Below are 17,613 nucleotides of genomic sequence, written 5' to 3' on the forward strand. Positions count from 1 at the left end.
AATTTTCATCTCATTCTTAAAATAATCAATTACCCAGAAGTCTATAATATTTGCGTACCAGGATATTTCTGAGTCATATAATTTCAAGACTGCCCCTGGACTGGGGAAAGAGTATTGTTACTTCTTTCCCAAGTCTGATAAATGGACTGAAATATGGACTCATTGCCTGTAAATTATTGTTCTCTACAGGAGCAGAGTGTAATCGCTTGAATGCTTCATGTTTATAGACTCAGAGAAGTAAAGTGACTTCTTTGATAAAAGAAGTGACTTTCTCTAGTAAAAGCCACACAGCTAATGCATTGTAGGGTGGAGACTAGAAATTGCATCTCTTGAAATTCTAGGTAGGACTCAATTAAATGATTTTACTCGTGTTCAGAGAGCACAGCCCAGACGGTTTGGAAGGAAGCATAGGAGTTTAAATATTTATATAGATGGGATAGGGGAAAGAATCATACACATGAGACTCTGTCTAAACAATGTCAGGAAGCACCTAGTGCATGGGAGGATCAACTCTGAAAAATATGTGGATGTTTATAGGGGCTAGGTAGTCTAGGGCCTCTTCGGTCCAGTGGTTAAGAATCCTGCTGCCAAGCAGGGTACGTGGGTTTGATCCCCGCTCCGGGAAGATTCCTCATGCTGTGGGGCAACTAAGCCCAAGTACTGCAACTCCTGAGCCTGTGTCACAACTAGTGAAGCCCGAATGCCCTAGAGCCTGTGCTGCTGAGAGAGAAGCCACAGCGATGAGAAGCCCCCCCACTGCAACAAGAAATAGCCCCGCCCGCCACAGCTAGAAAAAGCCTGGGTGCAGCAACGAAGATGCAGCACAACCAAAAATAGATGAATAAATCACTTTGTAAAAACAAAGTTCAGACCATGCAAAGACCCCCAATTCCCAGTACAGTTTCAAGGTAGTGAATGTTTCACTTTTCTTAATGCACTGTAAATTGTTTACCCATTACTTAAATAAGAGCTCAAAAGCCCTTTGTCTGCTCATGTAGGCTGATCCAGAACTGGTGGTCACGACATAAAATCAAGCGGGGAATTCAAGATGCTTCCATCCCTCAGTGGGAAAATGATTGGAATCTGCAGCCCATGAATATTCACGGACTGATGGATGAGTACTTAGAAATGGGTAGGGAACCTTCTGCAAAGCTATTTGACCTTCTTGATACTTATTTCTACTTCACGCAGACTCTGATTCCAGAGAGAAAACCATCTCTCTCCTTTCCCACCCTAAGCTTTCCAAAACACGTCTACACCTTTATCTCAGCAGAGCTGGAGAAGATACTAAGGCAGTGCCCTTGGAAGGCTTATGCATCTTACCCTGTCAACCATAACATTTGAGCAAAATGAAAGTATCTACCTTTTGAACAAATATTTTAAAGGAACAAAATAAAGCAAAACTCATTCCTATGTTAAGAAATGTATCATCCCACCCAAATAAAGCAGTAATTCTTTCTCACAGTAAATCTTTGCACAGATCCGTCTGAGTCTGAGCTTCTTCAAGAAACTTATTTATATTATGAAAATAAGGATTTAAGGATTGACTGTTAAGATCGCTGCATGTTGTGTTGTTTTAACGTTTGCTTTTGTTCTCTGGCCCTGTTTCCTCATCCAGAAAAACAGGACAAGATTAGGTATCTTGCTTCTCTTCTAGGACTGAGCATTTTTATTCAAGTCCTCTGACATTTTTCTTCCTTCATTATGTATGGCATAAAGGTGAAAGGCTCATAAACTTTCAGTCTATTGAGACCTGAGTTTGAATTCATATTTTAACCTTTTTTTAGCTATCTACCCTTTAGCCAGATTAACTAACACCTATAAGCTTCAAGTTTTCTCAACTGTAAAATAGGATAAGCATACTTACTTTCTAGGGTGTTGAAAGAATTAAAGGCAATCTATGTAAAGATGCCCAATATGACACAAAGAAGACACTCAATAAATGAGACTGTTTATATTACGAATTTTCTAACTCTCTGCCTTTACAGTTTTGCAGTTTGGTTTTACTACCATCTTCGTTGCGGCCTTTCCGCTGGCCCCTCTTTTGGCTTTGTTAAACAATATCATCGAAATCAGGTTGGATGCATACAAATTTGTCACCCAGTGGCGGAGGCCTTTGCCAGCCCGAGCAACTGACATAGGTAAGATTCAGGAACTACATGGTTTTTTGCATTGTTAAGGCCAAGTGGTGGCTTGATCTAACTTAGCACCAAATGTGTTTCTATTGCTGGGGCTCCCTTCCAACCATAACAAAACTGTTTTCATTAACAAAAGAATGAAATGAGAGTAATTTTATTTATAACTCTTGGCTGAGTAAGTTCTTACTGAGCATTGCTAGTTCATAAACTTGTTTGTAACTGTAAATGATGTCATATATACCTTTCTAGGACTAATTTTTTCATATCATTGTTTTTTAAAGTTAATTTTAATCCTATCTGAAACATCAATTTTGACCAAAGTCAATAGTCTGTTGATACAATATACAATTTCAAAGCCTGTTTTGTGTATCTATGTGATGCCAGATTGGTTGACATTTTCTACTTCTTAAGAAACCAGTGATTTCCAGATCTTGACACTAAACTAGTTTTACTTTTTCATATTTTTATATCAAAAAAGTTTTGAAAAAGGTAAAGGCAAAACTCATAGTGAATGCAGATATTTTGGGGTTCACACAATGAAGTAGTACTATATTTTTATTTGTTTTAGTACTAATCAAGTTCTATATATAGGTTTTGAAGAACCTTAAGCAGCTGTGCCATACCTCATTGTTAAAAATAAAAACCAATTCCAACAATCTTCTAATTTCCAAATCTCTGTAGATGGGGTCTTCCTCCTCTCTAAAGGAAGTATTCAGTAGCTATAGTGAGATATATACCATCCTTAGAAAGTAAATAATGGACAGAGATTGGTTCCAACAGGGGCTTCTCTGGTGATTCAGTAAAGATCTGTTTGCAGTGTGGGAGACCTGGGTTCGATCTCTGGGTCAGGAAGATCCTCTGGAGAAGAGAACGGCTACCCACTCCAGTATTCTTGCCTGGAGAATTCCATGGACAGAGGAACCTGGTGGGCTATAGTCTACGGGGTCCCAAAGAGTCAGAGACAACTGAGCAACAAACACTTTCACAATACTTGGTTCCAGCATAGCTAAAACATCTTTTCCAAGTTAAAGATTGGAAAACTAAAGGGTTTTCTTTTTTCTTTTTCTTTTTATTCATTGTCTTTTATCTTTCTCTACTAGGTATCTGGTATGGAATTCTTGAAGGAATTGGTATATTGGCTGTGATCACTAATGCGTTTGTAATTGCTATAACATCTGATTACATCCCACGTTTTGTCTATGAATACAAATATGGCCCTTGTGCAACTCATTTTGAATATAGTGAAAGGTAAGGTTGAACTTTACACATTTTATGTTTGTCATTAAACAGAACTTACTGGGCAGTTTTGTTCTGTGACCATTGAGGGTAATATTTCTGATCATTGTGTTTCTATGTTTATTAGATGAAATCAAGTGGGATAAAAAGCGCAACAGTGTTTAACAGCAGATAACTTTAGAGTCTCTCTATGACTTTCTATGTAAATTTATCACTGGCATTAAAATAGTAAAAACATTATAATGTATTTAGAAGTCAGATTTAAAACCAGGAGAGACCTTAAAAATCATCCAGTGCAATTTTCTGTCTATGAAGTGAAGTGATATGAAAGGCGTTCAGTCTGTCCGACTCTTTGCAACCCCATGGCCTGTATAGTCCATGGAATTCTCCAGGCCAGAATACTGGAGTGGGTAGCTGTTTCCTTCTTCAGGGGATCTCCCCAGCCCAAGGATCAAACCCAGGTCTCCCACATTGCAGGCAGATTCTTTACCCTCTGAGCCACAAGGGAAGCCCAAGAATACTGGCGTGGGTAGCCTGTCCCTTCTCCAGCAGATCTTCCCAACCCGGGAATTGAATCGGGGTCTCCTGCATTGCAGGTGGATTCTTTACCAACTGAGCTATCAGGATATTGAGGCCCACAATAGTTAATCAGATTACTGAAGGGAATTAAACTAGTTTGTGAGGAGATGCAGAATGTAAAGAAACTGTCAGATATATAACTAGAGATTTTTCTAAAGGAATTTACTGCTAGAGATTTTAAGGATGCAGCAAAGGATACCCTAGACCTGCCTCCTTTTTCTGTTTCATTAAAATTTAAACCAACACTTCGAGGGTTTCTCAACCTCTGCGCTATTGACACTGGAGAGCAGATCATTCTGTTTCTGAGGAGGACGGGACATCCTGTGCATCTTAAGATGTTTACCAGCACCCATGGCCTCTACCCAGTGGATACCGAAAGCAACCTCCCTGCTCCCCGAGTTGTGACAACCACAGATGTCTCCAATCATCACAAAATGGTCGCTGGGGAACAAAATTTCTCATTTTATTAATGGAACCACTGCTTTTAGGGGACATGGACTTTCCAGATCTTTCCTTCTTGAAAATGTGTGTTAGAGAAGAATGACAGGGAGCACTGTACTTGGCGACAGAGAGCAACTGGGGTTTTTAGCTAGAGGGTAGCTTTAGGTGTGATAGTAGTGATGGGTGATTAGCAGTCATAGGAGAAGCTGCCTCTCCTCTCTTCAAGATCAGCTCTGGGCTTGCATCTTATCTGGATACAGGACTTGTGCCCCAACGGTCCGAACGACATCAGCTCTTAGTCCTGCTGATGAACTAACTAATTTGTCTCAGGACATTGCATTGCAGTGCCTTTCTGAACACAAACAAACATCTCAATTTTTCAAAGAGAGGTAATAAAGACATGAGATTTTATTTTATATTTTAGAGTCTTGTCCAGAGATTTTTGACTTGAAGTCAAACTCCCTAGACTTTAGTATTAGCTTTGCTTCTTACTAAAAGGCACATCATCAATCTGGACCTTTGTTTCAGAAATGATGTCTGAGCTAACATTTCATGAACTGTAAAACACAAAACACTAAAAAAAAATGATTTTAATATTAGTAGTGAAAAACCACAAAGTCCCTTTTTGCTTAATTCAAAACGGTCTAGAAGCAAACCTTAAAGATTTGAAATAGGTAGGCGCCGTTGGCAGCCCTCTTCCTCAGGGCATTATTTGTTAGTGTCTTTACTGCCACCTAGTGGCAGGTGAGCATGAGCGTGGCGGGGCATCAGCAGTTTTACATTCCAGTCCTGACTTTTCACTTAGCCTGTGACCCCTTATCCATAAGCGGTGACTAGGGATGCAGAGTCATTTCAAGGGGAGATGCGGTGGACTTATGTGAGGCTGAAACCACACATTCGCAAGGGCTACCTGTATTTAATTTTCTCTAGATGTGCTTAGCAGCTAAATTGGAGGACCTTCATTCAGATTGGAAATTTTCCAGAGCAAGAGGGCAAAAGGACAAGGTGGCAGTGGAGAGAAGACTATTGGCAAGAGATCAGCTGAAATGATAAATTATGAGGTCTAGGCTGGACAGGGAGCAGAGGGAAGTCAGTGGGACCCTATAATTAACATTTGGAGGTTTAGAATAAGATAAATGGGCACTCAAATCCAAGTCTAACGCTATGCTCCAGGCAGATTCTCAACCTGTGGCCTGCATGTCTTCTTCAGTGTTCATGAGGTCAATACTATTTTCATAATAATACTAAGATACTATTTGGTTTTTTTTGTTTGTTTTTTAACCACATTGAAGTCTGCACAGATGGTACAAAAGCACTGGTGGATAAAATTTTTTGGTGGCTTTGTATCACTCAAAGCAGTGGCACCAAAAAATACTAGTAATGATTGTATGTCTCACTACAGTCAACATTTTTAAGATGCCAGTATGAAATTTCAGATGGTTGAATACCATTAACAACTCAATGAACATGAGTTTGAGCAAACTCCAAGAGGTAGTGAAGGACAGGGATGCCTGGCGTGCTGCAGTCCATGGGGTCACAAAGAGTTGGACACGACTTAGCAACTGAACAACAACAAAGACATTTCAAAATATCTTGATGAAGCAGTAATAATTATTAATTGTATCAAGTCTCTACCCTTGAATAAATGTCTTCTCAATATTCTATTTGACAAAACACTAAGTGTGCATGAAGCAGTTTTGATGCAGTGTCAAAGAAGAGCACCTAGGTGATTGTTGGAGCTGCTTACCAAACCAACATTTTTTTTCAACAATTGCCAGACAAAGAACAATTACCAAACAAACTATGAGTATTCAGACCTGGGTATTTAGCAAACACTCTTTTTATAAAATGCACAAAAGTAGCTTGTCATTTTAAAGAAGATAATCAAGACTGTTTGTTGGGCTTAAGAGTTTCCCAGTATTTTTTCTTTCTGATAAAAATCAGTGGTGATGTTAACAATTGTGCTTTTTCATGGTCTTCAGTAAAAAATAGATCAACATATGGGATATCTGCATAAGCAGCAGTCTGCAACCTTTTTGGCACCAGGGACCAGTTTTGTAGAAGACAGTTTTTCAAGACCTGGAAGGGGAGGGATGGTTTGGGATGATTCAAGTGCATTGCATTTATTGTGCACTTTATTTCCAGTCGAATGCTACTGCTGATCTGACAGGTACCAGTCTGTGGCCCAGAGGTTGGTGACCCCTGATTTAGGGAAAAGATATTCTCCAAATGGCCCCTATTTGATATCACAGAATTATGCTTGGATAAATGATGAATTCAGAGTACAAGACAGACCTGTTATGAAACAATCTATGTGAAAGTTCACTGACACCTTAAGATTCCACTTTGCAATAAAAATTTGAGAAATTACCATAGGTAGGGCTTTGGTGGAATACCAAAGAAAAATACTGACATTTATCTGAAATATTAAAATAGTCTTCCTTTTTCCAACTAGTTAATCTGTATGAGGCCAGATTTTTTACTTAACCTTCAACAAAAACAACACATTGCAACAAATTTAATGCAAGTATCCCAAGGTGACTCAAGTGGTAAAGAATCCACTTGCCAATGCAGAAGACCCAAGAGACTTGGGTTCGATCCCTGAGTCAGGAAGATCCCCTGGAGGAGAAAATGGCAGCCCACTCCAGTATTCTTGCCTGGGAAATCCCATGGACGGAGGAGCCTAGAGGACTACAGTCCACGGGGTCAAAAGAGTTGGACACGATGGAGCACACATGAGTATCTTGTTGCTGTTCAGTCGCTCAGTTGTGTCCAACTCTTTACGACCCCATGGACTGCAGCACGCCAAGCTTCCCTGTCCTTCACCATCTCCTGGAGCTTGCTCAAACTCATGTCCATTGAGTCAGTGATGGCATCCAACCATCTCATCTTCTGTTGTCCCCTTCTCTTCCTGCTTTCAATCTTAGCTGTCTTCTGTTAAGGCAGATATTAAGGTATTTTGCAAACATGTAAATCTGTGTCATCTCTCACTCCAATTTTTTCTTTTGGAATATATATTTTTCAAATGTGTTTTTATATTATTTGAATGGATTTGATAGTTATTTACAAAGAGTTAACATAAATATTTTCTAAATTTCTCTCTCAATTTCTAATGTGGTAATATCAATTGATATGCATGCTTGCATGCTAAGTCGCTTCAGTCATGTCCAGCTCTGCAACCCCATGGACTGTAGCCTGCCAGGCTCCTCCTTCCATGGGATTCTCCAGGCAAGAATACTGGAGTTGGTTGCTATGCCCTCCTCTAGGGGATTTTCCCAACCCAGGGATCGAACTGGTGTCTCTTATCATTTTCTGCATTGGCAGATGGGTTCTTTACCACTAATGCTACTTGGTTGCCCTTATGCAGATAGCTCCTTGAGATCCTCAATGCCTATTTTAAATGTAAAGTGTATCTGAAACCAGAAATTTTGAGAATTATAGTACTAAAAAAAAGTCATTTAGTTTCTGTAAATATTAGTTTTTTTAATCCACATGGTGGAAATAATAAGCTTCTAAATTTATTGTAAAAGTTAACCCTGTTTACAATTTAATACTGAACCATCAGGGTAGGGAATTTTGCCTATTTTGTTTACTGTTGAATACCAAGTATCTAGAATTTTCTAACAAATTTTAGGTCCTCAATATATAAATTGAATAAGTTAATAAATCACAAATAAGCATTTTTGTCAACTGGCTGCTTGATTATAATTATCCAAATACTATAACATGTATATTTATAAAATATTTATAAAATATAAAATATTTTATAAACATGTATATTTATAAAAGTATATTTATGCAGTTTCAACGCGTATGAAACAAACACAATGCCCACTGCATAGTGAACACTTAATAAAATATAAGCCAGATGATAGGGCAAGACAGAAACTATTGCAGGGAAATCGCAGGCAAGAGTTGGTCTCATTAAGGTATAATCACAGGTACAGTGAGTCAGGGAATAGAATCAGAGAGCTGAGTTGCTCGGAGTTTATAATTAGAATGAATGGTATAACAGCACTTATTAAATCCCATCATTTGGGATTTAATGAAGTAGTTGGATTAGAAATTTATGCATCTGAGTCACGTGATGCTTTCTTTTCTTTTCAGTTGTTTAACAGGATATGTCAACAATAGCCTATCCTTCTTTGACCTGAGTGAACTTGGCTTGGGAAAATCTGGGTATTGCAGGTACTTAAAAATTATAGCTGTCTTTTCTTTTTGCTTTCACCATTCCATCTCCTCCACTCAACGTGTTAATGTACACACTGAAGCTGTCATTTTGAAGTTTTGGCAAATAAAACTTCACATCTTGGGACCTTCACATCTTGATCTCTGTTCTTCCAACTCTTTGTTTTTGTGGATTTTAGGTACCGAGACTACAGAGGTCCTCCTTGGAGTTCCAAACCCTATGAATTCACCCTACAATACTGGCATATCCTCGCTGCTAGATTGGCCTTCATTATTGTGTTTGAGGTTAGTCACAGACTGATAAAATTGCTGTAGATAAACACTTTTCCAACTGAAACATTGTCTTTTTGAACTGTTTTTCACTGACTTACAAAACTGGAGATGACTGTGTCCCTGTAAAAGATTTAAGTACAACGAAACCACGGTGACAAGTACAGAAAAGCAAGGGCTGAATAATGTAAGTTAAAGAGTATTTATATCAGAAAACTAGGATAATCTGTAGGTCCACGGTGGACCTACATATTATCACACTAAGTGAAGTAAGCCAGACAGAGAAAGACAAATATATTTCACTTATTTGTGGAATCTAAAAAAGTGACACAAATAAATTTATAAAACAACTCTCACAGACATAGAAGACAAATGTATGGTTAAAGAGGGGGATACATTAGGAGTTTGGGATTAACATACACATATTACTATATATCAAATAGGTGACCAAAAATGACCTACTATGTAACACAGAAAACTATATTCAATATTTTATAATAACCTATAAGGTAAAAGAATCTGAAACAAATAGATGTATATGTATGTATACAACTCAGTCACTTTGCTTTATACCTGGAGCTAATGGAGCATTATAAACCACCTGCACCTCGACTTAGTTATGAGCACCACAGTAACCAAATGTAAAAAGCAAAGAATGATTTTCATAATCTAACAGAAGAACCCATATTTGTTCATTTGATGGAGAGATTATCTTCTGAACAATCAACTCTAATTATAGTTGATCATATGTATTTGTATAAGCAAACTTGCATAATTCAGTAATTTATGCCTGAGAACACTTTTATAAAAATTGCACAGATTTTGATAATCATAGTGATGCAATAATACTAGATTGTAGTGCTGTGAAGAAATTTAAAGAAGCTACAGTATTATTGCTTTGCTTAAAATATAGCCAGCCTGATACAGTGAAGAACTTAATTAAATGCTTCAGTTACCAGCAGCCTACCATCATGGATCCATGACACCAATGATGCCTTCTTTTTTTTTCTCTCTTTTCATTCCCTGCTACCCACTCTGTCTTCTTCTGTGGAAGATGCTCCACATCTTTATTTGAATATATGTTTGTTTATAAATATGTGTGTGTGTGTATGTGTATAGTATTACTTTAAGTACTATTTTTCAAAATTACTTCAATGGTATTATGTAATCATTCATTTTATCTCTTGCCATGGTACTTTTTCAAATCTAGAGAGACATCTATCCATGAGATCTGTAATTTATTTTGTCTACTTAGGATATTTCATCAAAATTAAATACCATATGCTCCTTAGGATAGGTACTTAGACCTACAATAATTCTTACCTCAGTGTGTCTATTATTAAGACTATTGGACAGGTTCTCTTGTAAACACATTTAAGGGTTTTTAAGGAGTATTTTACTCAGGTGTGGAATTGTTAGTTTATACGCGTACTTGGTTTCATGTATAATAATACCGACAGAGTGCTCTTCAAAATTCTCCTGGATTTTTACCAGATTTTCATAGTATCTGATTTCTAATATTTTGCAGTTGTAAAAGAGTAAGGTAATATTTTGCTTTAATTTTTTTTGTTATAACCTGTTTACTAATGACACTGACCATCACTTTTAGTACTAGAAAGCCATTTAGGCTTCCTTTCACTGTAAGTGTATTATAACTTTGATCCACTTTGGATTGTGTTACCAAATTTTATGATTTCCTTATCTATTTTACATATTAATCTTCACTAGTTACATACATAGCAGATATTATTTTTTGTACACAACCTATTAGTCTTACCTGTAAACAGATAATGTTCAATTTTGTTGTAGTCAAGCCCGTGGTTTTTTACATTTCATGGTGTGTGCTTATTCTGTATAGCTTATTTAGGACATTTTCCTTATCTCTGATTCATAAAGTTATTCTACTACATTTTTACTATTAACTCTATAGTCTTACCTATCACATGTCTTTAAGATACCTGGAGTTCTTATAGAGTCTGAGAGAAAAGTTATTTTTTATTCTCCATATAGTAAAATAATTTTTGTACTGCTATTTACTGAATAATCTATTATCTATCCACTGACTTGTAAATCCATCTCTGTTATATTTCAAGTTCCTATATTGTCATGGGTATATCTCTGACCTCAGTATTTTGAGTTATCGCTCTGTCTGTAACTGGATCACTATAACTGGATCACTATTGCACTATATAAATGCCATATTTAAATATTTCATATCTGATAAAGCAAATGACTTTCCATTCCTGCAACATTTACTCTTAATTTAAAAATTATCATAGCTATTTGGAATTATTAGTCATTCATATAAACTGTTTTTCAGGTTCCTTCATATATTGAGCAAAGACTTTGGTTAGAATTACATTTGTAGAAATCAAATTTTGACTTATTTACAAAATCTGTTGTTTCATTAATGAAAGTGGGATTTATTCAGATCATTCTATTCCTTTAATAGATTTTAAAATACTCTCTTGCTTATTTTTCCCTTTTAATTTCTGGAAAACTTATAGGTATTTTTTATTGCTGTTATGAATACTGTCTTAGCCTTCCTTACGTGATTTGCTTGATTTTTGCTGGAATGCTAATAGTCTTTTTAAGATGATCATACCTCCTTGTTTAAGTTCTAGTATTCTGTCTGGTAAATCTGGTGAATTGTCTTTTCAGATGATAATACCAGTTGGAAATAACAACAGCTTTGCATCTTGAATTCCAAAGTTTCATTGCTTTTGTTTGCCTTACTGTATAGCTGGGAACCAATAGGATGTTGAATAGCAGCAGTGTAAACAACCATGTCTTGTTTCCATCTTCAACGAACATACTTCTGATTTTTTTAAGTATATTATCTGCTGTAGGTTTTTTAAGATAAACTCTATCACTTTAAGAAAATTGTCATCTGTTACTGGTTGTGAGAGTGCCTTGATAAATGGTATTACCATTGTATAGGACTTGGAGATCATGGCATCCGATCCCATCACTTCATGTGGAAACAGTGACAGATTGTATTTTCTTGGGCTCCAAAATCACTGGGGATGTTGACTGCAGCCATGAACTTAAAAGATGCTTCCTTCTTGGAAGAAAAGCTATGACAAACCTGCTGCTGCTGCTGCTGCTAAGTCACTTCAGTCGTGTCTGACTCTGTGTGACCCCATAGACGGCAGCTCACCAGGCTCCCCCGTCCCTGGGATTCTCCAGGCAAGAACACTGGAGTGGGTTACCATTTCCTTCTTCAATGCATGACAAACCTTGACAACGTATTAAAAAGCATAGACATCACTTTGCAAGCAAAGGTCCATATAGTCAAAAGCTATGGTTTTTCCAGTAGTCATGTACAGATATGAGATTTGGGCCATAAAGAAGCCTGAGTGCCAAAGAATTGATGCTTTTGAACTGTGGTGCTGAATAAGACTCTTAAGAGTCTCTTGGACTGCAAGGAGATCAAACCTGTCAATCCTAAAGGGAATTAACCCTGAATATTCATTGGAAGGACTGATGCTGAAGCTGAAGTTCCAATACTTTGGCATTTTGAGAAGCGAAGAGCTGACTCACTGGAAAAGACCCTGATGATGGGAAAGACTGAGGGCAACAGAAGAAGGGGGAGATGGAGGCTGAGATGGTTGGACGGCATCACCAACTCAATGGACATGAGTTTGAGCAAGCTCCAGGAAATGGTGAAGAACAGGGAAGCCTAGCACACTGCAGTCCTTAGAGTCACAAAGAGTCGGACATGACTGAGTGACTGAACCACATAGGACTTGGAGCATATTCCTGCTTTCTAATTTAAATTGTAATAAATGTTTCTAATTTTTACTTCTGTGCTCTTGAGTCACATTGCTGAGTATTCTGTGAATATCAAGTATTTGATCGGGAAAGAAACTCTTCATTTGCTTATCTATGGGAAAGTATGACTTGCATTTCTATGATTTACTATGCAGTGCTATTTCCCTGGATATGTACAGCAAACCCAGTTAAAAGTGCCTTTTTCCTTTCCACATAGAGACTATTGTTGCTAAGTCCTTAAAGTGAATGGATTCTTTTCTATAGATCATCCTAACTCTATCAATCAGATTTTTTTTTAATGAGAAATTAAAAGACCTATTATTCATGGGAAAAGAAAAAAGATGCATTTATAATAGATGGAGGTACTATTTAAGCAGTGCTTATACTGTACCAAGCACCCCTTGAACTTTTCACATATATTTGCTCTTTTAATTCTCATACCAACCTTTAAAAGATACCAATATTAGCATCATTTGAGAGCTGAGACATAGAGAACATAAGTGATTTGCATAAGGTTACACAGCTAAGAGTGTTGGAGTAAGATTCAAACACATGCAATTTCATTCAGCATCTGTACTTTTAATCACAGGCATATTACCTTTTGATTTTTGTTCCTGCTTTTTTAGTATAATATATTTTATCATGGAATAAATGTTGATAAAGATAAGATATTTTAGAGCTGTTATAATAATATATGATTTTAATAGAGTAGAAATTCTGAAAGATATGTATGCTGGAGGTTGAGTCCAAATTCAGCTTCACAGCTTCACTGTATTCTGTATGGCTCATACACTGTGTCTTATAACCTCCTATAATGCAGGAATTTTCCCTGCATGTGGTCTTTCTTATCCATGTATGACAATGCATATCATAACAGTATTGCATCGTATATAAGGGTTTTATGGGTGTGCATGTCAGATTCATTCAGTGTTTGTAAGGTGACATCAACATGTTTTTGATGTAATACTTATTAGATGGAAGGCAGTAAGTGTATTCCCAATATAGTTTTGGGATATCCCCAAAATATCCCCCAAATATTCTAGATGGTATACACTGAGTTCTGATGCTTGATTGTAAGGCAAGCACAGCATTGTTCATGACTATTCTGTCTTATAATTAGCATTTCAGAATCGTTGAAAATGTACTTTCTGCTCTGAAACTTTCAGCACCTTGTTTTTGGGATCAAGTCTTTCATCGCATACCTGATTCCAGATGTACCAAAGAACCTGTATGACCGAATACGACGGGAGAAGTACTTGGTCCAAGAGATGATGTACGAGGCTGAACTAGAGCACTTGCAACAGCAGCGGAGAAAAAGCGGTCACCCTGTCCACCATGAATGGCCTTAGCGGATGCCTATTGCCCACTGGGGGCAATACCATTAGTAGACGTGATGGCAAATTATAATTCTGGGTGGAATCAGAGGAAGGCATATGCACCTAACCACATGTACAATATGATACTGGGAAATACATCACAGCCATCTCTGGATCTGAAATATCCAGTCGTCTAGGGAAGAAGAAAAATGACTCATGACCTTAAAAAATGGTTAGATTGACATTGCAGGAAGCCAGGGTCTAATTCTCAGAACCAGCCTCAGGGAGTTGTGTGTTTGGAAACCTCCACCTTCCATCAACACAGTGTACTAGGGATGGTGATGATGAAGTTTCTAATGACAGATTTCCATGTAAATGTACACAAGTCAGGCATGACTTAAAGTATCATGTGGTCCTCATGTACACACTAATATGACTTTGGAACCTTAGGTTGAGTTGAGATACTTACCAAGAAATGACAAATCAGTTATTGCCTTTGCTGCCAGAACATATCCCTTCAACTTACTGTTTTATAGGAATTTCCTTTGTTTCTTGCTGAGATTTTTGGATCTGTGTCACAGGAAATTCATGTGTTTCTTTTTTCACTGACTATGCAGTTGAAGAGTTGCACAACTTCAGTAGTCAAACCAAAAATCTAAGACTCCAAAAAGAATACCATTATTGAAATAATACTCTATTGCTTTGGCTGCATTCAAATCTGTTTTATCACTAGCAGATTAACTTTCACTGCCTTTTTTTCTCCTTTACTAAATGCCAATGGAGTCATATTGTTACAAAATATGGATGCTCATTCTCCTATCATTTAGAAGATGATGAATCCGTATTTTACTGTGGAAAGCTGTTTTATAGTATACTTAATTTCCACCTCCCTGATTTATTATAGTTCTCACAGAATAACTTGAAATGCTGTAAATATATTGATTTTCCTTGTACCTTTGCACCTTGCAATATGGAACACAAGTTATTAATACAGTTCATGCACCTCTGAGACCAGTTACACAGTATTCCATCATAGCTTGTTTACTCAGGAAAGCAGAAGCCAGATGCTTTGCAACATGTAAGCTTTTCCAACAACGTGCACTCTTGCTCGTGAGCTGATGAAAACAATGCATGAATATAAATTTATATTATTTGTAAAAGAACACAATTTTTTGAGTTTTACTTTCTTTTTATCATTGAAGGGAGTTTTCCGTTATTTCTTTGGTAGATTTGGTTTATCTTTGAAAACTCACTAGAAACAAAGTCAAATTAATTGTGAAAGACATTATTTTTGCTTGTTGTGGAGTTGCTGTTTCTCTGAACTCTGTGAGCATGAATGTTCACAGACTGATGTCGGAGGAAGCATTCAAATAAAAAGTCTGGTGGAGGCATAAAATATGGGGGCAGGGTGGGAAGAAAGAGAAGAGTTGAATTAAGAAAATATGTAGTAGAAATCAAGACACTTTTTCTTGCAAAACAAAGCTAATCTCAATTTTCTTCTGGGAATGGGATGAGGCATGCATGATCATGGTTGTGGTGGTTCATTTGCTAAGTCATGCCCATCTTTTTGAGACCTCATGGACTGTAGCCTGCCAGGCTCCTCTGTCCATGGGATTCTCCAGGCAAGAATATTGGAGGAGTTTGCCATTTCCTTCTCCATGGGATATTCCCGACCCAGGGATTGAACCCAAATCTCATCCATTGACAGGCAGGCTCTTTACCACTGAGCCACCAGAGAAGCCCATATGTAATCATGCATTCATACACATATGTGATTTTTTTGTGTGCCGTTTAAAGGTACAGTTATTTCCAAATGTATAAAGACCAGATTAAACCCAATGGAAATAAAACTATTTTGTATGTATGCAAGGGTTTCTCTAGCAAGAAAAGTCATAGAGTTTCTCTTCACTATTTTACAAATTTTAACAATGAAAGTGTTTTTTGTTTTGTTTTATTTTAGTTTTCCTTTCTTTCTCTCCAGAGATAAATAAATCACAGTGGTTGGTTGATATTTGTCAACAATACTTGCTTCCCTACCTGCCCTCTGATTCTGAGCAAGAGGAAGAACTTCAGACTCTAAATGTCCCTCCCATTCCCTTGTCTCAAGGAATTCTTCCATTCAGATTCCAGAGAGGTTTTGTTTCTGCCACCTGCCTATTCACAGTAACTAACTGTACTAACTGCACAAAGAAACTTTAAATACTTCCATTTTGTAGCATCTGCATTTCCTTTTCTTTGTTGGTTAAATGTATACACATGCCTGAGGATAAATACTCTCTATGCCTATTGAAGACAGAAATGAACCTGACATTTATGTCCATTTACAATTAGGGACACAAGGCAAAGACATTTGCCTTATAGTAAAGAATACCAATAGCTATGCCCTTGAGAATTTGTCTCTTTCTGAGTTATTTTTATATAACCATAGAAAATCATATTGATTACCTAGTGGGAATAATATGAAAAGAGAAAGGTATTTTTAATACAAATTGTGATACATTGATTTAGGAAATGCCTTCTCTGATATTTTTGAAATCGATGGAAAAATAGAGAAACAATGAAAAAAATTATCTGAAACTCTCCTTTTGTGAAACAATGCAGTAGAATCTAGTTATATCTTCATCACTGTTGACAGCAAAATATTGACAGCCCCACATGGTATATCAGTTTTAGACAACTCAGCTTTAGTTGAGAGAAATATTTTATATCATGGTTTTCATATGAATACAAATTATTTCTCAAAGATTTATATAACACACTATTCTCAGGAATTCTGTATTACATGAATGCTGCTTATATATTTTCTTATTCTAAATTATTGTCTTTTCAAGCAGATAACTAATATACACATATATGTGCATGCTCTCAGCCTTGACAAGTTGTGCCAGGCTGTAGCATTTTCATTGTACAGTGTGTGGAAAATCGCTCTAGGTTATAGCTGAAATTGTTTGCGGTTGTCTGAGTCCGTGCACGCACTTTGAGATAAAATGTGCCTGGGTGACTGCATGAGGAGATACAACTTTACAACTTCGGAATGCTGCATATTCTTCCAAAATGACCCTTAGCACAATCTGTTGTAGAATGCGATAAAAAGGAATCTTTTTCACTCAATAAATTTTCATGTGAGATGGTATTTTTTCTATAATATGCATGTTAATTTAATCCTGCTTGTTTTCTAAATTTGAAGCTGGGATTTGTTGAGTGTGTATGGGAAGAGGGGATTACATGTTCTTTAGTTCTCCAAGGCAATAGTTTCCTTTTCTTTGGGCCCTTCTCCACTCTAGAAAAGTTTTGACTCTTTGTCTTCCAATAAACTCACTGTCATCATCAAAGCATTTCCTATGATAGTGCAGACGGAGCACCACATTGATCCTAATAGTGCTTTGTGTTAGCAAAGATGGGAGAGGAAGCTTGATCTTACACTTGGACTGGCTCTATCAGTCACCATTAAAATCTCCATAGGAAAAAAAATAATAATAAAATCTCCATAGAACAGGAAGTTTAGCAGAGATTATAATTCATGCCAACGAAGGAGGACAAATTGAGCCTACTGTCAACAAGAAGCCACCAAATTGCCCATTTTTTCTCAATTTGATGGTGCAAATTGGAAATCCAGGTTGTGAAAAGAATTGCTTAAATGATAAGGCTGAATTGATTTATCAGTTGGTAAC

At 37.0% G+C, this 17,613-nt stretch overlaps 1 protein-coding gene across 3 annotated transcripts in view; it reads left to right on the forward strand.

The window, feature by feature from the left end:
* Positions 1-17,075, forward strand: part of ANO3 (anoctamin 3) — a 426,465-nt gene extending 409,390 nt beyond the window's left edge. For all 3 annotated transcript variants that reach the window (XM_070472963.1, XM_070472964.1, XM_070472965.1), the window contains 6 exons: positions 999-1,132; positions 1,989-2,141; positions 3,239-3,386; positions 8,502-8,582; positions 8,762-8,867; positions 13,793-17,075. In XM_070472963.1, coding sequence (XP_070329064.1) covers positions 999-1,132; positions 1,989-2,141; positions 3,239-3,386; positions 8,502-8,582; positions 8,762-8,867; positions 13,793-13,975 — 805 coding nt within the window. In that variant the 3' untranslated portion in view covers positions 13,976-17,075. The remainder of the gene's footprint in view (positions 1-998; positions 1,133-1,988; positions 2,142-3,238; positions 3,387-8,501; positions 8,583-8,761; positions 8,868-13,792) is intronic.
* Positions 17,076-17,613: the final 538 nt, after the last annotated feature.

This window comes from Odocoileus virginianus, chromosome 10 (genome assembly GCF_023699985.2).
Source record: "Odocoileus virginianus isolate 20LAN1187 ecotype Illinois chromosome 10, Ovbor_1.2, whole genome shotgun sequence".
Taxonomy (NCBI): domain Eukaryota; kingdom Metazoa; phylum Chordata; class Mammalia; order Artiodactyla; family Cervidae; genus Odocoileus; species Odocoileus virginianus.